This window comes from Panthera uncia, chromosome C2 (genome assembly GCF_023721935.1).
Source record: "Panthera uncia isolate 11264 chromosome C2, Puncia_PCG_1.0, whole genome shotgun sequence".
NCBI classification, from domain to species: Eukaryota; Metazoa; Chordata; class Mammalia; order Carnivora; family Felidae; genus Panthera; species Panthera uncia.
Genome location: NC_064810.1, coordinates 133,769,539 through 133,791,845, shown reverse-complemented (window position 1 = coordinate 133,791,845; position 22,307 = coordinate 133,769,539). Strand labels below are relative to the sequence as shown.

The 22,307-nt window shown below is 38.7% G+C and overlaps 1 protein-coding gene across 2 annotated transcripts in view; it reads left to right on the top strand.

The window, feature by feature from the left end:
• Positions 1-574: 574 nt before the first annotated feature.
• Positions 575-22,307, top strand: part of EFHB (EF-hand domain family member B) — a 48,628-nt gene continuing 26,895 nt past the window's right edge. Inside the window, exons 1-5 of one of the 2 annotated variants that reach the window (XM_049628865.1) lie at positions 575-1,545; positions 19,153-19,215; positions 19,654-19,797; positions 20,487-20,667; positions 22,087-22,197. In XM_049628865.1, coding sequence (XP_049484822.1) covers positions 637-1,545; positions 19,153-19,215; positions 19,654-19,797; positions 20,487-20,667; positions 22,087-22,197 — 1,408 coding nt within the window. In that variant the 5' untranslated portion in view covers positions 575-636. The remainder of the gene's footprint in view (positions 1,546-19,152; positions 19,216-19,653; positions 19,798-20,486; positions 20,668-22,086; positions 22,198-22,307) is intronic. The other variant, XM_049628864.1, reaches the window with a different exon arrangement.

Here is a 22,307-nt window from a genome sequence, read left to right as displayed (position 1 = left end):
TGTATAACACCCCTCAAACTTTAACATATTTAAATACTATTTAAAGCCTATTTATTAAAATGTAAATGTTCTCAAAGACTTTAAGTAGTTTCTGTAACACAGGTACCAAATAACTTCACAGAATTTAAAGTAGTTCTTTAGGCTGAAAGAACTACGTGCACTGTGCTTGTACATGCACAAGGAAGGACCTAAATTAATGGTCACAACCAGAGAAGTGGTTGCTTTTATCCTGATTGCCATAAAATTAGTAGGCCAATGGCCAGGAGGAGGAAGCCCACGGTTGAACCCATCCTGAGGGGACTGCTTTGCTAGACAAACCGAAGAGAAGTTAGTGAACATTTTCTCCAGTGCCCAAAACCACATCCTCCTTGTTTTCTTGCCCTCCAGATTTGGTCAAGAAGGAGGAAAAGAGAGGAGAGAGGGAGGGAAGGAGAAAAAGAAGAAGGGGGAGAGAGAGAGGGAGAGAAACTGACTGGAGAAAGTCGGGGAGAAATGGGCGGGATCCTGCCCCGAGAAACAGTTGCGCGTTAAGCCACGCCCCTGTTTCCTAGGTAACCGGGTAAACAGACCTTAGTCTCCTTTCTGCTAGGTGTTATTTCGTAGGCAGGAAGCTGTGGGCAGGGAGTCCGAGTTGAGATGTGTTCTTTCGTGAGAGTGGGGTCCCCCAAAGGTTTGGGGCACCCCAAGGGATTAGGAACTTTCCTTCAGCCAGGTATAGACTTCCCCTTTGAGATGAGTGCTGTTCGAGGAATGGGGGTGTCTGAGAGGAAATCTCCCCAGAGCATAGAGATTGGGCTCACTCACGAAGGGAAGGATGATTTAGGAGAGAGGGGGGTCGTCATGGGAACAAAATCTCCCACAGAGTTAGGGTTGAGAGTGGGATTAAGAAAAGAAGATTCCTCATGTAGGGAGAACCTCTTGGTTAGTAATAAATTTGAGAGGAATGCATCACCAGAAACAAAATCTCTGTTGAGCAAGGAGCTTGAAATGAAATTAAAAAGGCAGAATACATCTAGGACCCTCACGGAGAGGAGTAATTTAGGAGTCTATGGGGTCTCAGCCTCACGGGAAACAAAACCTCTGGGTATGGTGCCAGGAGGAGGGGGTTTAGAAAATGAGTGTCTTCTGGCAGGGTGTTCTGGAAGGATAATACAGCCTCCCTTAAGCATGGTAGGCGAAAGTCCGCAGGCTCTAGGGAGCAGGAGAGGCTCTGCAGCTGGTTCCCCTAAAGTGTTAGGGGCTTCAGTAGGGAAACAGCCTGCTTTGGATATGGATCCTAGACAGGAACTGGGAAGAGGTACCTGTGTGGTAATGGAGCCCAGTGCAGAGATGAAGCCTCCTGCAGTGGTAGACACTGGTCTAGAAGAGCCAGATGAAACAGGCCCCCAAATGGGCTTGGTGATAGAACCTTCTGAGTGCCAGTTTGCCCAACAACCGGAAGAGAGAAAAGAGACTGAAAACAATGAACCTGGAGTAGAACCTCCAGATTGCATCAGACCTATATACTCTGGGAAATTTTTTGATCGGATGCCTTGCTGGCCAAGTGTAAGTTTTTTTCTAGTTCTTTTCCTAGGAACTGTGGAATGTCCTGTCTTTACCAGGATGACAAACTGATGAGGCTTGTTTGGGTTCGTGGAGTCAAACTGCAAAGATTTCATTGGGATTCTGATATCCCTTGTCCTGTTGGATTCTTTCCAGCTTTCACTTTGATCTCCTCTCATGCTCTGCCTCTCTTCCTAGATGTCAGCTTTGTTTTCTGTGCACACCAGTGATTCCTCTTGATTTCTCCTGCCTTTCTCCTTTGACTTTCATTCTATTTCTCAATCTGCATTTTCTCAGCCCTTTCACTGAGATACATGTTGTATCCTCTTAGTCATGTAATGAAGGGAAAGAAAAACACATTTTCTCCTATTCATTATTTATTCTGTGAGTTATTCATTCTTTCAGCAAAGACTTGTGGTGGCCATTTTGCTGGATGCAGGAAAATATAAAAAATACATGATCTCTACAATCTACATTTAGGCACTCATTTCAATGTTGGAGACAGCTAACAAGTATTATATAGATGTCCAAATGAATGCAAAACAAATGTGATTCTTCCTTAATAGAGATATACTCTAAGCACAGAGTTCTGTGGAGAAGTTGGACAGCTCTGAAGGAGATGGGAAATACTTTGCCTAGCAAGTAATATTTGAGCAAATTTAGACATATCAGATGGAAAACAAGGTTGGAGCATTTTTGGCAAAGAAAGGCATAAAGCATGACCAAAGTTTCTTGTGTTTGGGAAATATAAGCAATTTTTTTTATCCAGCATGGTGTTGAGAGATACAGATGAAAAAGAAATATGTGGATGGGGGTGCCTGGGTGGCTTAGTCGGTTAAGCATCCGATGTCGGCTAAGGTCATGATCTCGCAGTTTGTGAGCTTGAGCTCCATGTAGGGCTCAGTGCTGACAGAGCCTGCAGTCTGCTTCTGATTCTGTGTCTCCTCTCTGCTCGCACTCTGTCTCTCTCTCTCTCTCTCAAAAATAAATAAACAACAACAACAAAAGAAATATGTGGACAAAATCTAAATGTCCAGAATGCAGGGGTAAAACATATGGATACAAAACAATGGTGGATAAAATTTGTCTTTTGGAAAGATAATTCTGACATCAGTAGTAATGATGAACTGGAAGGGGGAGATAATGGATGACAGGAAACAGAAGGCTTTATCAAAGTAATTATGGACTGAAATTAATGTAGAGTTAGAATAGAGAGGAGAGTGCAGGTTTGAAAGCTTTTTAGGAGATGATATTGTTAAGAATTGCTATCCATTTGTTCATCTATGTGGTGAAAGACAGGAAAGTTGATGCATGACTTTAAAGTTTCTGGTTTCTGGTTGATCTCTTCTGGTTTGGTGGCAAATGAGTGTCTGGTTTTGGCCGTCCTGAGTTTGAAATATCTACAAGTATCAGATGAAGAAGCCAGGGAGCCCATTGGTAATGTGAGACAGTTGGAGCCATGAGTAGCATAGAAGTGTCTAGGTAAGAACCTTGGGAAACACATTAATGTGGTGGTCAGAGAAAGAAATATGAATTGGGTGAGCTTTTGAGAAGGACTTTTACCTTATTTATTGTGCAGCTTCATGGCATATCACAATGCCTGGCTTATGGTGATCATTTGGTAAATCTACGATAAATGGAAGGAAGGCTGGATTAATAAATGGGAGAATGAACAGTTAGAGAAGAAAGAGGTGAGTCTGAGAGGGTGGTATTGAATTACATAAAAAAAGCATCCTTAAGATATTCTGAGAATAAAAGACTCCACACACTGAGATTTGACAATACAATTCTGCTGAAGTGGTCACGGGGATTCTGCAGATTTTCTTCTGCAACTGCAGACTTTTTTGTTCCCCTTGGGATTCAGGGTGTTCTTTTGTCTTTGACCCACTTTGCTTTCTGGTTCCATTATTGGATTTCCCCAGCCAAGCGCTTTCACTTGACCACACCTACTTCTCCTTTCTGGATTGGTTCTACAGTCTATGGCTTCAGACCTGATCTCAGACACAGGCTACCAGCTTTCGGTTTCCAACAGAGGCAATTCTAAAACCTGTGCCTCCTCCTCCTCTCACATCCTTTCTAAGTGTGATAGGACAGTGAAGAGAATTTCAAGGAGAAAGTGACTAGAAGTGTTAAAACACCTGTGATTGGGTAAATAGGATATACATTAATTAGTTTTGAATGTTAAGGAAATTAACAACATTGTTAGACTGGCATAACGGAAAGAGAATTTAGATTCCAATATACCGAAGAGTGAATGGGAAATTCAAATTGAAGAAAGTTATTGTGAATTTTTTTTTTCCTTAAGAAGTGTGACAGTGAAGAGAGTAAAGATTACAGTTAGGAATCTATTTATTTAGTGAATCATTAGAGGAGTTTGAGGTAACAGAAAAGAGATAATGGATGGAACCAGGTCCTAGATAAACAGGAGGGAGTGGAATTAGAATATAGGCAAGAGAAGAGATTAGCATGAATTAGAAATAGTATTTTTTAATATTAAAATATGCATTTTTACTGTAAAACAAAAATAATATCATAGAAAGTTTAGAAAATGGGAATGAAAACACTCAGAATCTTATCTCCCTAATACAATGCCTACTAGCACTCTGCTGCATTCAAGTTAATGTTTATTAGCAGCTTACCATATCAACATCACAGCTCATGGAGCTTTGCAGGTATTAACTCATTTGCTGTCACAACAACTCTATGAGACAGCTGCTATTATTTTTTAAAATTTATTTATTTAAATTCAAGTTAGTTAAATACGGTGTAGTATTGGTTTCAGGAGTAAAACCTAGTGATTCATCACTTACGTATAACACCCAGTGCTCATCCCAACAAGTGCCCTCCTTAATGCCCATCACCCATTTAGCACATCCCCCACTGACCTCCCCTCACCAACGCTCAGTTGCTTCTCTTTATTTAAGAGTCTCTTATGGTTTGCCTCCCCCCTTTCTTATCTTATTTTTCTTTCTCTTCCCCTATGTTCACCTGTTTTGTTTCTTAAATTCCACATATGAGGGAAATCATATGATATTTGTCTTTCTCTGACTGACTTATTTCACAGCATAATACACTCTAGCTCTATCCATGTTGCAAATGGCAAGACTTCATTCTCTGATTGCCGAGTACTGTTCCATATATACACCACATCTTATTTATCCATTTATCAGTTGATGGACATTTGAGCTCTTTCCATAATTTGGCTATTATTGAGAGTGCTGCTATATAAACATTGGTGTGCATGTGCCCCGTCGAAGCAGCATTTTATATCCTTTGGATAAATACCCTGTAGTGGAATTGCTGGTTATAGAGTAGTTCTGTGTTTTTAAATGTTTGTTTATTCTTTTGAGAGAGAATGACAGAGTGAGAGCAAGGGGCAGAGAGAGAGGGAGACGCAGAATCTGAAGCAGGCTCCAGGCTCTGAACTGTCAGCAAGAGCCCAACATAGGGCTTGGACTTGAAAACTGCGAGATCATGACCTTAGCTGAAGTCAGCCCGCTTAACCAACTGAGCCGCCCAGGTGCCCCTAGAGTAGTTCTATGTCTAATTTTTGGAGGAACCTCCACACTATTTCCCAGAGTGGCTGCACCAGTTTGCATTCCCACCAACAGTGCAACAGTGTTCCCCTTTCTCCACACCCTTGCCAACATCTGTTGTTTCCTGAGTTAATTTTAGCCTTTCTGACAGATGTGAGGGGTATCTCATTGTGGTTTGGGTTTGTATTTCTCTGATAATGAGTGATGTTGAGCATCTTTTCCTGTGTCTCTTAGCCATCTGGATGTCTTCTTTGGAAAAAGGTACAGCTGCTATTATTAAATTCCGTTTTATAGGTGAGAAACTGAGGCAAATCAAGTAATTTGGCCAAAGTTATATTACTAGGAGGTGTTAGCCTCAGGATTTGAAGTCACAACTTCAGAGTCAAGAGTTTGTATCATTGACTATACGACATTTCTTGTGACACTTTTCTCCAAATGCATTTTAATGGAGTTGTTACACTAAACATAGTTTTTCTTGATTTTTCACTAATTATCATTTAATAATATTTCAGTGTTATTACAGAGACCTTCAAAGATCTCTTATTGATAAAAAAAATCAATATTGGGGCACCTGAGTGGCTCAGTCAGTTAAGCATCTGACTCTTGATTTTGGCTCATGATCTCGTAGTCATGAGATCGAGTCCCATATTGGGCTCTGTGCTGAATGTGGAACATGCCTGGGATTCTCTCTCTCCCTCTCTCTCTGCCCCTCCCTGCCCCCCTCCTTCAAAATAAATAAAATTAAAAAAATATATTTCTTTAAGCCAATATATGATTTTTTAGCTAATTCATTCTCTCTCTTGTTGGACATTAGATTTTTTTCCCCAGATTTTTCTGTTTTCTATGAAAGTAGTCTGTGAACATCTTTATATATCTTGGAATATTTCCTTAGGATAGAGTTATAGCAGAAGCCAACAAATGGATCTTTTTCTAGTTACTGTTGCCAAATCCCTTCCTAAAAGATTGTACCACTGAATTTTAAAAATTAATAATGGTTGGTAGGGCATTGTTTTAATTCACATTTATTGGTTATGTGATGAGATTGAAAATTGTTTCATATGTTTCTTTTCATTGTTTTTCTTTTTCTTTTTTTTTTTTCCTTATTAGAGAGCATGGAGGAGAGGGACAGAGGGAGAGAGAAAGAGAATTACAAGCAGTCTCCACACTCAGTGTGGAGCCTGATGTGGGGCTTGATCCCATGACTTTGGGATCATGACCTGAGACAAAATCAAGAGTCAGAGGCTCAACCAACTAAGCCACCCCAGCACCCCTGTTTCATTGTTTTTCTTATTCTTATATCTGGTTATCTTGGTGAGCTCCTATTATCTTAATTGCTTATCATTATATAGGTTTGCCACTTGGGGTGCATCATGTTGAGCACAATCCAAGGAAATGTTGAAAGCAAAGAGCTTTTTATTGTTATAAGTAAGAAGACAGGGAGATAGCTTTCAAAGCACTGTCTCCCAGCATTTTGGAGGAGGGGGCATGGAGCTTGCATATGCACTTTTGGTTCAACTGCTCATGCCTAGCAGGTCAACATGCTAGTACATACATTGTATGTTCAAAAAAATGATGGAAAACTCTGCTCATAGGAGGAGAGCTTAGTATTCTAATGAGCTAAAGGTAACTTCAAGACACCTTGGGACCTCCTCTGTAGGTCCTTAATGCCTATTCAGCTTAAACTGGCTCAAGTAAGGGGTCACCAAGTGAGACACACCTGTCAAAGGGCTATTGGGTGAAACACCTAGTTGGGCATCTCCTTGGCTGGAACTGTTGGTTCTGTGAAGCAAAACCCATTCCTTCCCTGCTTTTGTCCCTTCCCGTCCTCCATTCTGTGATAGTTTTCAGTCCCCTTATTTAAGCAACTTCCCATTGCATCCTAGCTAACAATTATTTCTTTTGCATTTTCTAGGTAGGCATATTGATACTTTGCCTTTCCTTCTTCAGTATGTATACCTGCTATCTTTATTTTCTGTTTCTCTGTATTGCTTATGATCAATAATACAATATTGAAAGTAAGGTCTCTTTTCAAAATTTAATGGGAAGAATTCCTGTGTTTCACTATCAGGTATTATTTTTGGTGGAGATTTCTGATATATGAAATTAAGGATATTTATATTCATTCCCAGTTTGCTCAAAATGTTTAAAAATCAGGAATAGAGTTTGAACCTTAAGAGCTTTCCCCCACATTTGTTGAAATACATATTTTCCAAATTGAAACCATTAATTTTCTAATAGCAAACCTTTATATTTTGAGCTAAACCCTACCCGGTTGTCATATATTATAATTATAACATATTCCTGGATGTATGGTAGTATTTTACTAGCATATTTGCATCTATGATCCCATGTAAGATCGGACACTAGTGTTTATTTTTGTGCCATTTTTCTCTGAGTTTGGTATGGGAGTAATGCTGGTATAAAAAGAATTCCTTCCACATTCCCATTCTTTATGCTTGCATCAGTTTATCCATTATGTGTATTACCTATTTCTTGGTAGGCTTGGTAGACTTCACATAGCTAAAAGAGGAAAGACAGGCGATCCCTCAACATTGTCACCAAGGAATAGAATGGTAATGTATTTGATGCTCCTGAGGTCATCCAATCTTACAGGAGGAAGGAAGTGCATTTGGGTGAGTTAAAACCCAGTGTCAAGCACATGGCTGTGAGGTGAGTTCAGATGGAAATCCCTATTGTGAAGAGCCTGCTAAAATCAATCCTTGAGGACAATTGCTTTGCATCAGGGTACATTCAGGGAATTGGGGAGCTCATCTCAATCAGAGCCGTTTCCAGTGGGGGAAGGGGAGTAAATACTTCTCAAGGTAAACACACTCATCCTGTTGTCGCATGAAGTTGCTGCCCAAAGTTGGTGTTGATCTTTATGTGAAGGTCTGCTCTGATGGATTTATGAGACTCCATTAGGCCTTCTAGTCCTTCTTGTAAAAGGCATTGGTATAGCAGCAAGAACCTGTATTCAGGAAGTTTCCAGGAAATGGTGGCCTACAAAGAGAGAGTTTTAGAGTGTCCTTCAAGAATTAAAAGGATTCTGGTAAAAAGAGGTCTTCTATATGTAGCCCATAAAAGGGCTGTTGGCTTTTAGAAAGCACTCTGTTAGAGATCAAAATCTCTGTAATGGTTATTTCTCCAAGACATCCTCAGACTGTCCCTTGATCACCACTAATACACTGACTATGGCAGAAATGCTGGGTTATTAGACAAAAAACTGAGTCTTACAAAGTACATAGTATTGAGCCCTGATGTACAAAGAGGAAGAAGGAAGTATAGGTTCAAATAAAGGTTAAAAAAATTATAGTGTCTATAATGACTAGAGGCACCTGGGTGGCTCATTTGGTTGGGTGTCTGACTTTTGATTTCCACTCAGGTGATGATCCCAAGGTCATGGGATTGAGCCCTGTGTCAGCTCTGAGCATGGAGCCTGCTTAAGATTCTTTCCCTCCCCCTCTGCCCCCTTCCCCACTTGCACATGCTCTCTCTCTAAAAATATAAATAAATAAATAAATAAATAAATAAATAAGTAAAAATAGTATCTACAATGATTAGACAGTATGTTAGGCATTGGTGCTACAAGGATGCCTACTTTCAAGGAGTTTAGAGTTTATAGACCTGAGACCAATAGACAAATGATTTTATAATACAGTAAATGTCATGTAATGGAGATGCCTTATTATTTTTTTCATTCATAAGAGTAGCTAATAGCTATTTGGGGAAAAGATTCATTTTGTCAGAATTTGCGAAGAACCAATCTCTGCAGAATTATGAGAACTGAGTGGTTTCATTTGCATAATGGGTTCAGGGCCTTTTGGGCAGAAAGAAATTGATGTTATCACTCCTGTTTCTCTGAGATATTCAGAGTTAAGGATATCTATGGGTAAAACAGAGTGATCTTGACCAAGGCCCCGTGGGAGAGATGAGACTATTGTGGTAGCCCACACTGAGTTTGGAGGGGGGAAAGTGGCATATGATTATGGGTCAATGGGTCTTTAGCAGCTAGAAATGATTTTTTTTTTTTTTTTTTTTTTTTTTTGAAGCAGGGACCCAAGTTGGAAGGAAGAGTCTCCTTAACTCTTTATTATTATTTTTTTTTAAGTTTATTATTTATTTTGTGTGTGAGAGAGAATCCCAGTGCAGGGCTCGAGCTCACAAACCATGAGCCAAAATCAAGAGTCAGATGTTTAACTAACTGAACCACCCAGGTGCCCCTAAAAATGGTCTTGTATCAACCTTCCTGAGTGGACTTGAATCTTGGGAACCAATCATAGAAATGGTCATTGAAAGCTGTAATAGTGGGAACTGACTGAGGAGGTGGCCAAATGAGGCAGAACAGCTGTGATTAGGAACTGAGAAAAGGGTGGTTGAGTAAGGATGTGGTCAGTACAGTTGGGAGTTTGATTACATACAGAGGGCCTGAGAAGATGAGTGGATATATTGAGGAAAATAGCCAAGTTTCTCACTGATAGAGAAAAAAGTTACCAATATGAAAAGGAAAAGGATAGAAGGAATCCTGCTTGGTCGGATTTTAATTGGTGGACACTCATGGTATATCTATATCTATGTCCGTGTCTGAATCCATGTGTATGTATCTGCATGCATTTTATAAAACAGAGTATTATAAAATTGATATAGATGCTAGTATGGGGGTGTGTGGATACATACATACATACATACATACATACCTTACTTCTATTCTCTAAGAGGATCTAGAAGCAATGTTTATCTGGTAACAAATGAACATACCAAAAACCAGACCTTCATTTCTGAATATCATTCTGAATTAAAAGGAATAAGGACTCTGGAAGAATGGCTGACTCTAGGGCTGGTGCAGTACAGTATGAACTTGGAACACTTTTGGGAGCCAAAAAGTAAGAAAATTCTCAAAGAATAATGCAGATGTGTCAAGGGGCACAGAAACAAGCTTGAAGGAGCTCTTAGTGAACCAAACGGTTGGGTTTGGGGCATTGAGTAAAATAGAAATCCATGAATTCAGACTTATGTAAATACATGAAAAATTGAACAGCCAGCAAGAAAAAGCTTCCTTGCAGTATAATGCCAATTAATAAATGTGGATGGAATGATGGAATTAGAAAGTCACCATTTGGCAATCATCATGATAGTAATGATTTAGGCAAAAATCATCAATGGATCTTAAACAGTAAGTGAAAGTTTGGTACAGAACTGGATATTTACGTAGAATAATTATTAATTGCAAAGGAAAAATAACTTTATGGTAGAGAAATGTAGCAGATATCACCTTCATTCAGTGACTGAAGTTAACACTATTAGTAATCGGACAGATTGACAGTGTGTGCTCCCTGACAGAAGAAGACAGCATTGTTTCTGTGACACCCCTGACAAAAATGTATAACTTTAATCATAAGAAAACACTAGTCAAACCTAAACCGAAGGACGACATTTTATAAAATAACTGGCCTGTTCTCCAAAAATGTCAAGGTCATGAAAGACAAGGAAATATTAGGAACCTGGGATAATCCCTGAGAAGCCCAGCCCTTGGGAGAAAGTGTAGTAAAGTTTGGATCTGAAAATCAAAAGATCAGTTGTAAGTTGATATTCAGCACAGTTGGGCTTCTGTTTCCACTTCTTTATCCTATGCTAGCCTGACTCCCTACCTCTCTGCGCCGGCTCCCACTCCCTTCCACCAAATCTGTGGATTATTTTCCCAAAGCAGATTTTAGAGTAAAAATGCCAAGGCCAAGATAAGGTAGGGATGTAGCTCCATGCTGAAAATGGGTCATTAATAAATAAAAATATACTTTCTGTAATGCAGGTTCCCTGGCTTTCTCTCTCAGAGGATGAAATCAAAGATATTTCCCAGACATTAAAACAATGATTAGAAATATTCAGATACATCTTAAAAAATAGTTTTTAAGTTTATTTATTTATTTTGAGAGAAACAGAGACAGTGTGAGTGGGGGAGGGGCAGATGGAGAGGGGGAGAGAATCCCAAGCAGGCTCCACATTGCCAGCACAGAGCCTGATGCAGGGCTCAAAACCAGGAAACTGTGAGGTCATGACCTGAGCCAAAACCAAGAGTCCTAGGCTTAACCAACTGAGCCACTCAGGCACCCCACAAATATTCAGATACATTTTGATGGGTTTTTGGAGTGGTCATGGGGATTCAGAGCTGACAGCCAAGAAGGAATTCTTGAAGAAGTCTTTGGTGCAAAAATGTGATTTTATTAAAGCAAGGAGACAGGATGCATGGGCAGAAAGAGCTGCACTGGAGTTGTGCAGAGTGACTGGTTACATACTGTGGAGCTGGGGGTAGATTCAAAAAGTTTCTTAAAGGGATTTCCATATGCTAAAGAAGACTCACAGATTACTGGAGGTCTAGCTATTGTCTGGCTAGAGTTGTTTTTCCCTCTAGCAAAACACTATCATTAAGACAGTAGGAAAACAAAAAAAAGACAGTAGAGAGGTCCTGGAGATTAGGCTATTGATAAGATCCCCCTTTTCTTCTAATTGTACTAAGATATTTGTAAACTGTTGGAGACTTATTTCCTGCCCAACTGTGACCTCTATCAGTTAACTGTTGGTTTTCTTTCCCTTTCCTATGTCCTCGGGCAACCAGGAGTGCCTGAGGAATATCACACATATCCCCCCTGGAGGGAAGGGGGTTGTGCTAGCTTGTGCTTGGCCCTCAGCTTGCCTTATGGTCTCTCATCATATTTGATTTAATAGTAGGGCCAGAAAGAGAGAATAGGTAAAATGAGGTAGAGAAAATTATCAAAAAATACAGCCACATTTCTTTGATTTTAGGATACAAATCAAGATTGCAAGGAGTTGGGGTGCCTGGGTGGCTCAGTAGTTAAGTGTCCGACTCTTGATTTCGGCTCAGGTCATGATGTCATGGTTGGTGAGATGGAGACTCCAGTTGGGCTCTGAGCTCGGCTCAGAGTCTGCTTGAGATTCTCTCTCTCCCTCTGCCCCTCCTGTGCAAGCATTCTCTCAAAAATAAATAAATGTTTAAAAAAGTTTGCAAGTAGTTAATTGAGGGTCAAGCCAAATGAAGGAAAGAATACCCATACCATGGATCATTACTATGAAATTTCTGAAAACTAGGGATATAGAGATGATTCTAAATACATCCATAGAGGGAAAAAAATCACATATAATGGAAAAATTCAGAACTACATTAGACATCTAATTAGCAAGATCACTTCTTTTTTTTTTTTTTAAGTAATCTCTTTGCCCACCAAGGGGGTTTAATGCACTACCCCAAGATCAAGAGTTGTATGCTCTACTGACTAAGCCCATTAGGTACCCTAGACAGCCTCTTTTTTTTTTTTTTTTATATATATTTTAAAGTTTATTTATTTTGAGAGCACAAGTGGGGGAGGGGCAGAGAGAGGGAGAGAGAATCCCAAGCAGGCTCCATACTGTCAGCACAGAACCCAACTGTCAGCATAGAGCCGAAAGGCCAACTGTGGGGCTCAAACTCAAACTGTGAGATCATGACCTAAACTGAAGTTGGATGCTTAACCTGATTGAGCCATCCAGGTACCCCACCTTAGATCACCTCTTAAAGGACATTGGCATAATGCTTTCAGAATTGAGAGAGAAATTATTTGCTACCTTGTATTTTATACCTAGCCAAACCACTAATCAAATGTAAAGAGTAGCATAAAGATATTTTCAGGAACCTGTTAAAAAAAAAATTCAACTGAGTAAATTTGAAGATCTAATGGACTTTTTTCTAACAGCTCATGAATCAGGCAGCATCCCCTTTAGTAAGTGGAAAAGAGCTATGAGGAACTGTTCAAAATGTAACTCTTTTATAAGCAGAAGGGGCAGGGATAAGGAAGTCATTAATAAAAAGAAAGGATTACTTCAGGCAAGGTCACCTTTCTTTTGGTAAGGGTGGGGTCTACTAAGCAGATGACCTCACAAGGGTTGATCAGGAAATTCCAGACTGATTGATTTAAAATTCCACTCCTGGGAAAGGCTGAAACTGCAATTAGGTTATATATTAAGTCCTAGTTTGCTGACATGGGGCTTAGCACAAATGGCTCCATTTTAAGCCTGTTTTTTTTTTTTTTTTTTAACATGCAAGGAATCAAAAGTTGATTTTTATTCTTTTTTAGGAAAATACTAAAGAATTTACTTCAGTGAAATGGGGATAGATGGGATTTAGGGAATAGGCAAACCTAACTCTGAAGCATGGCAAAGGAAAAATTCCCAGGACAAGAGCTCTGCACCAGACTTAAGAGCAACCAGCTGAGATTAAAGCAAGAAGACAAAGTGCTATAGGAGAGCTTATTTAAAAAACAAACAAACAAATACACCCTAGAAATTTGACAGTTTGGTTGGAGTACTTGGAAAAATTTCGAAATAGGCATATTAAAAAACATAAAAAGCAAAGGCAAAAGCAACGATTAGGAAAAAATAACGTAACATAACATAACACGACAATATATAATATACTTACTTATTTCAGCCGTGAACAATAATCTAATTATCATAATGTAAACACCATTGACTTTATCAAAAAGTATGATGTAACCGTACTGAGAGGTATAAGAGCTCCAGCCTTCTCCATCATAAAAGGGTACCAGTAGATGATGTCTAAGACTAATCAGTATGTATCAGTATAAGGGTTAGAAACATGCAGATAAATACCAGAAGTGGCTGAAAGTGTAGAAGACAGTTGGTAGGACTAGATGCAAGTGGGGTGGGGAAATGCTGTTTTTTATTACAACCCTTTGATTTTTGAACAGAGTACATGTATTATTTAGACAGTTAATTTTGAAAAAGAGAGAGAAAATAACATTCATTCTTCTAAGTCTTTTGAACCAGACCAGATGGCAATCTTGACACATCTGTATGGTGTACATACATGTTTGACTTGAACTTGGGGGTGCATGGGCTTGTCCTTCTGGATGATAGGTGCTAAAATAAGTGATAAATGATGAGTGATAAATCAGGTAGGGAATCCTTGCTATAGAAACTGCAAAGATGGAGATGAATATACCTTGTAAAATAGATTATTTGGTTTCATTTTTATTCCCTGGGTTTGAGACTTTATCTTCCTCTCTCTCCTTTGAAAAATCTACTAGTATTTATTAAAGTGTTTATTCCAGGCTGGCCTTAATCATATTATGGGGAATAAGTTTGAAACCAAGAATTAAAAGGGCAGTACCTCTTCCTCTGAAACCAATCTGTGGTTGAGAGATAGTAGTGGGGAAGAAATCTTTAAGAGAAAGGAGGCAAGATTTATGTTATTAAAAACCCACTGTCTTACCTATATGGAGATTTTTTCTTCAATTACCAACCTTGGAAATAGCCTTTTATTTTATAAATGAAGTCAGTGGTAGAAACACTTGAAGAAATGAAACTCCAACTAGGGGTTCCTGTATATGGCTTTTCATACAAGGCTAATTTAGTGACACAAACAAATAAAACCTCCGAGGTCAAATTAATGGTAGAGCACTAAATGATCCTTCCTTTTGAGATTTAAAATGTACCTTAGTATATTAAAGATCCAGCATTTCCCAAGTTTTTGCCAGCATAATTTTGTTTTCATTTTTTTTAAAGTTTATTTATTTTCAGAGAGAGAGAGTGCAAGTGGAGGAGGGGCAGAGACAGAGAGAGAGGGAAGAGAGAGAGAATCCCAAGCAGGCTCTGCTCTGTTAGCCCAGAGTCCCATTCAGGTTTCAAACCCATGAAACTGTGAGATCATGACTTAAGCTGAAATCAAGAGTTGTCAGATGCTTAACCGACTAAGCCACCCAGGCGCCCCTGCCAGCATAATTTTAAAAATACATACATTAACTATAGGTGTTCGTGTGACTAAAGTTTGAGAAACAGGGCTAAGGAACTCTACCCATCCCTGGTGGTGCAAGAAGAGGTCCCTCCTAGGAGTTCACAGTCCTGGAGAGAGTGTTTTATGGTGTGTTGGGGGATAGGGTTATACTTAACGTTTGTTTATATTTCTTGGCTGGATCCTGGCACTAAAGCTCCCTGAGTCAACAGAAAATCTTCAGGAAGATCATTGCTCTCTTCCTCAGGTTAGGAAGGTCATTAGGACCCCCCTAGGCTACCTTTTAGAGTTCGGGAAGTAGACTCAAGGTGGCCATTAAAGCTGCTTCTAAATTCTGTCTTGGGCCTGCATATACTTGATTATTATTCTTAGTTTCTGGTGCTCTTGTTGCTGTTTTCCTTCTATTTGATGTTGTTTGTAGGCTTTTTGATAACCTTTTATTGCTTGCTTTTGCTTTATAAACCAATATATAGTAGTAAAATATTAAGAAGAATAGTATAAAGAAGAAAGTAAGTCACTTATAATCTCACCACTCAAATAGAATCACAACTAGCAACTTTTTGTCTATGTGTTCTGCGTGTACTGTTGCGTATAGAGATGTGATTCTGTGTATTTTGGTTGTTTGTTTTCTTTTTGGTGCAGAAAAGGTGGTTTTATTAAAGCATGGGGACGGGACCTTGGGCAGAAAGAGCTGCCTGTGTGTATCCGTATGTATCCGTACAAATTTATATCTTTGTTTTAATTCACATTATGTCATGAACATTTTTATACTATTCAAAATTATTTATATCCATCATTTTAAATGATTATACAATAGTATATTATTTTTTTAAATGTTTTATTTATTTTTGAGAAAGATACAGAGAGAGAAAAAAAAAAAAAAAACACCCCAGCAGGGGAGGGGCAGACAGGCTGGAATCAGGCTCTGTGCTGACAGCAGACAGTCCAATGGGGGTCTTGAACTCTCAAACTGCAAGATCATGATCTGAGCCAAAGTCAGGTGCTTAACCGACTGAGCCACCCAGGTGCCCCACAATAGTATGTCATTTGAAGATACCATAATTTATTGAACCATTTGCCTGTTTTTACATATTTAGTGTATTTACGTATATATAATTTTTTTAAATGTTTATTTTTGAGAGTGAGAGACAGAGTGTGAGCAGGGGAGGGGTAGAGAGAGAAGGAGACACAGAACCTAAAACAGAACCTGAACCAAGCTCCAGGCTCCGAGCTTGTTTATGTCTATGTAAATAAAACACAATTTTATTGTCTCTTAGTGGACCACATGAAAAATGACACAATAAATTTTCACCAAACTTGGGGCCTATGTTTGGGATAGTCAAATTCAGGTGTAGGCTATGAAGGAAAGAATGTATTTTTGTTGTGGGGCTTGATGGAGAAAATTTAGGGGAGGAAAAATAATTTTCTCTCTACTCTTCTGAGTTCTTGGCTGAGACTCCCTGCCATAAAAGACAGATTAGCAAGAGAAAAACAAGTTTTTTAAAATATGTATACCTCATGCATACATGAGAGATACCCAGAAAAACTGAGTAACTCCCCAAGATAGCTCAAGCCACCTCCTTAAACACCATCTTAAGTTAAAAACAAAAGAAAGGTGTTGGGACAAAGGGAAGTCCAGCTGTGGGAGGTTGCCAAGAAAAATAGAGTAAACAAGTGTTATGTTTGTCATGCAGATTTAAGTCAGTGTTTCCCTGTTGATAAGAGTGGAGTCTTAGAGCCATCCTTTTCTTCCTGGTACTGGGAGGGAGACACATTTACAAATGATTTCCTTTGTAAAACATAAATATCCCTTATGAAAGGGTCACTTCTATTCTTGTTTGCAGAGCTTCTTTCTCAACTGCTGTTTCTTAGAATGGTCAGCTCAGAATAATCTTTATTCTGCTGCCTTTCATACCTCAAAGCGATGGACAGACATCCTTGAGAACAACTGAAGTAAAAAGAGAGATCCATGACTGAAGTGGGGTGGAGGAGACTTGTCAGACTTATTATATGACACTAGATAGAAATCAGACATAATGGCTTCCATTTTTGTGTCCCCAGTCAAATGGCATGAGGACATCAACCTACTCATAGCTACTGATTTGCAATCAAATTGCTTTTCATGTAGGCAACTCTATGAGGAATCCCAAGGGCATTTCTGCCCACAAAATGTTTGCAATGATGAAAACCTAGAATATCTACTGTCAAACACTTGGAAGGGAAGCCGGTATGAAGGACAGGTAGAATTCTGTATCAGGCCATGGGCTGATTGATCCATCAATCAATCCATCCTTGCTTCTATCTCTGTAACTATCTGTCACCCACATAATTAGCTGTGGGAGTATTCCCATATTCTTCAGCCTCATGAGGCTATCTTTCCATTGAATATTTAAAAGAATGGCTGGAGCACCTATAACAGGTATAGCAGGAGAGACTTTATGTTCCTTGATATCTCTGAGGTTTCTTACAATTTTTTAGCTGAATTAAAAATCACTTGTATGTGTCCTCCCTTTTCTGTATGCTGCTTTAGCCCAATTTACAACACAGTCTCTTTCCCTTTTTTCACACAGTGTTCTCATGTAATGTAGTTGTATGAATATAATTTACTTGGAATGACTGGGTGGCTCAGTCTGTTGAACGTCCTTTTCTTGATTTCGGCTCAGGTCATGATCTCAGAGTTGTGAGATGGAGCCCTGCTTAAGATTCTCGCTCTCTCTCTGCCCTTCTCCCCCACTCATGCTCTCTCTATCTCTCAAATAAATAAATAAATAAATAAATAAATAAATAAGCATGTGTTAAAGACTTTTAAAAAATTGAATTTACTTAAGATTTGGCATTAAAGCTTCTCACTGGCCAATTTCTTGTATTGGTCCTCCTGGCCTCTCACTTGTTGAAGGCCTTTCCCACCTTCTCCTCAATATTGTCATTTCCTTTAATCCTTCCTTAGTCTAGCCCATCAATAGTTCATATTTTTTCACATTAATTTTTTTTTATTTTATTTTAGAGAATGAGCAGGGGAAGGACGGGGGGGGGGGGGGAGAGAGAGAGAGAGAGAGAGAGAGAGAGAGAGAGAGAAAATATCTCAAGCAGGCTCCATGCTCAGCGTGGAGCTTGACATGGGGCTCAATCCCACCACTCTGGGATCATGACTTGAGCCCAAATCGAGTTGGATATGCAACTGACTGAGACACCCAAGCGCCGCTCTTCTGTTTTTTAGCAAAGCAATTAAATTCTCTGTCTGCCCATGTCTGTGGGCTTCCTTTTTTATACCCAGAGATGTTGTCAAGATACTGTCTTAAATCTTGATGGTTCTCCTCCTAAGAGGAATTCTGTACTCAACACTTAACATAATAAAAAGCTTTCACATACCCATCTATATCCATGTATCTATTTATATTTTTATCCAGCTATCCATTTATTTAATCTATCTATCCCCTTGCCAACATCTACACATTTATCCATCCACCCAACTCTCAATCTTTCTGCTTTTCTCCATCCTGATTCCTCCATGACCCTCCAAAGACCCAGAACACTCTTTATGGGAAGTTTCTTTCTCTAATTTTTTTAAAAAGAAACTTATGCTTTGCACAAATAACTATCAGCTGCCTTGAAATGACAAAGGAGAAATAGATAAAAAGTGTATCTCTGGGAATAAATAATTATAATCTTTGTCTTGGGCAAAGGAAGAACAGGTAAGAACCAAGTTAGAATTAAGTGAACAAAACCAAGTGCATTGGGGCCATTCACTGAAGGAGCTTGGCCAGGAATGACATAGTTGCATATGCCAAAAGTTGGGTGTTGGTAGAAATACACTCAAATGCAAACATACCACACACATTCAGAAGTACCTAATACTTTTTCTTGAGCTTAGTTTGAATGCAGCTGTACTCTCATTGTACTGATTATATCATGCAACTGATAAGCATTATTTCTAAAAGTTGAATCCCTCAGCATATTCACAGAGATCCCATAACTGGAAGGATCACTGACAATACTACCACTATGTGTGTGTGTGTATGTGTGTGTGTATGTATATATAAAACTATATGTGGGTATAATATATGTAATGGTATATTTAGCAATTAATATTTATTATGTTATATATCAGGATTACTGTAGATTTGCTATATTTCTTATTTTTTTCTTAATTGTGTTAAATAGTTGAAAGTAACTTTGTAGCATTAGAAGCATAGCCCAAATTTGAAAGAAATGCCATTGTTTAAAATGCTCCACCTCTACACTGACATGGCCAACTATTTATTTTCTTTTTCCCCTTAGGCAGGGAAAGTTATTCCTATTGGAGACAGAGTTGCAACCTGTTTGACTGAAAAACTTCCCAGGGTGAGCATTTTCAATATGGATTTTTGTGAGCATTAGATAACTCCCAACATTTCTTAATGAAAGTTGTATAAACTTAATGTGGTCAATTTTGATTATTTACTGTATTTTGAGTCCTTTTATTGATTTTGTCCAAGGAAGTAAAAATTCAGGCTTAAAATTTCCAGCTCTACAAAAACTATTGAAAATACCGTTTATTTCTATAGAAAATAGTCATTTATGTTATGCTTTCTAACCTGAATACTTCCTGGTTGTTTTCTAATATAAATTTTAAAATATGATGTTTATTTCTATAAAACAAACACATGTTAGGAAGTTTCATTATTTGGGTCTATAGTTACTCTACTCATGCAATGAAGGGGGGGTGTTCACTGATTGGTATAGATTAATCTTGCTAATATTTTCAAAACTACTTAGTTTCATTTTCTTGTCTCACTGTAGCTAATTACTCCACCTGAGGCAAAAAAATTTTTCAACTATAGATATCCACCTGCTGGAGCTGAAAGAGTATTTTATGGCAGAGCAAATGATCCCCAAATCGCACCTTATTTGACACATGGAATAAGATCTAAAACTTCAATACCGGTAACGTCTTTTCCTTTTTTCCCTGTATGTTATTAACTTCCCAAAGTGAAATTGCACAAATGAGGTATTAACGAAATCATCGGTTCCAGTTTCCTTCCCTCTCATACTCTTGAGTAGTGAAAAAATCCAAGCAGCAACAGCCAAGACACAAGATATTAATGGTCTGAGCCACAAACTACACATTCTCCCCTCAGATAATTAAGAGCCAAGTTGCTCTCCATTCTCTCGGAGTAGAGAGAAATGCTGTTGGGCTTTGTTAGAACACAGAGAGGATGAAGGCTGGGTGATACCACGTTGAGGCACTACATAGTGCTTGTGTATACTTTGCAGGGAGCAGGCTGAATGTTGACTGGGCAGTCCAGATTCAGAACACCTCATCTACATATCTGGAGAGAGCTTGTGGCAGCCTCGTGGCTCTTGCACTTGTCGTTCCCACACTTCTAGACTCTGAGTCAAGTAACCACGGAGTTCTCTTTGTAAACCTTAGAGCCTCCTTGGAGGTTCATGTGTAGGCATGGTTCAGCTTCATAGCTCCAATTCTGACAGTTCATTTGAAGATGAGCAAAGGCAAGGACAATGAAATGTTTTTCCATAATCATATTCTCTTCTTCCCAGTTATTGATTAGTTTCAGTTTTCAGATTTTTGCTTTTGGTTGTTGTTACATCTGTGCTTTATATGATTTCTTTAGGCAAAGGTATTGATAAATCCACAGCCCATTACAACATTTCAACAGAAAATTAAAGATAAAAAGGAATCAGTATATTTAAGCAATCAAAGGGCACCATTAGGAAAATCTCATGATCAAACGCCAGGATTACCTAAAGGCCTGGATGTACTCCATACGACATTTGGGACAGCAGTCGTCAGAGGTAATAAAAAAAAAATGGTGGGGAGCTGGATGATAAAATGAGTCTTCTAAAAAAAAAGAAAGAGAAAGAATTCTTAGAAAATGGAATTGAATATCTTGTTGACATGGCATTTGGTGGTGGTACAAATGATGATTCAGAATGAAAGATGGGATCATAGCAAGAAAATTAGTCTCAGACCCAGAATCCTTAGAGTTTATGTGTACCAAGCAGTAAAATTTCAGGTTTTGGAGGCAGATTCAGCGAGAGATGATATAAAAACAGGAGAGAGATTCAAGAAAGTTAATATTGGAGCCAGCTATGAAGTCTGCAATCCCTTCTCTATGGACATCCATTTGTGTGTTTTATTTCCACCGATGCTTCTGATGTGCTCATAACTCTTAGCTTTTTATGAAACAGACCACAGAACAAGAAAGTTTGACCAGTGCTGTGTACCACACTCCATCCGTGCAGATCCACAGTGTCAACCGTGTATTAACCAAATGTAGGCAGTGTGTAGAGAAGAACTTCACTCTTCTTTTGAGAGGAGTGGAGCACATCTTTCAACAAACAATAAGTTAAAATGGAATTGGTCACAGGTCATTGTTTCTTCTGAAGCCCCAGCCTCCTGCCATGTTGTTGGGTGCTTTTCCTTACACCCATTTCACATTTATTCCCTCCTCTCCTTTTCAGGTCTCTTCTCTTTCTCCAGGAATCTTACCACAGGAGACCTCAAATTACATTTTTCTTTATCCCGCAAAGAAGTTTGGTTCTCTTTGTTTTTCTGCACCCATTAAGGCTCTATCTCAGGAACCCTACCTTTGTTTTCACCCAAAGGGCCAATAGATTATTTTCCTTAACATAGTAACACCCACTCTGGAAATAAATTATGCCTCTCTCTTGGGATGAAAAATCTGCAAAATCTACACTTCATCATATCAGATCTAAAGTTAAAATTAGGCAAAATTTGAGGCTTGAAAAAAATGTATTTTAGGATAGATGATCTTTTTCCTTTATACTAGTATTTAAAAATTGTATTTATGTAGGCATGGCATTACAACATTATAATTATTATATCATAACTGCTATCTAGGATTACACCATTCAATGTGAAAGTACTGTCAAGGTATACCACATTTAAATACATAATAGAATGTTCTAAAACGTGCATATGTCTATTCATAGCTGTAATAATTCATCTATGAGACAAAAAGTACTGCCTTACAGGATTATTCTGAGTTGACCCACTTTCTGGTATTCTTCACTATTTGTGTGTAGGCTGTGCCCTGTTTTTCTTGCTAAATCTTCATTTGTGTTCTCTCAGAGTGCCCATGTAGCCTATGCCATTGGCATACCTCATTTGTCATTTGTTCTAGTCAATTTAAATATGTTATAAATAGATGGAAATTACCTTAAACCTGATTTCATCAATTCTTCCTTTAGAATTATCTGCTAGAGATGTAGTGAATCCACCAAAACCCTATGAAGAAGTATGTAAAGAAGGAAAAGAAGGACATGATCTGTATATTGTTTCTCACAATGATTATTATGTGGGTAAGTGCCCTCCAGTGTAAAATAGGCCTGAGCATATAGGATTCTCAGATTTGTGGAGAGGAATAAAGATTATGAGGTTAAATGCCTGGCATATAATAAGTGATCAGTAA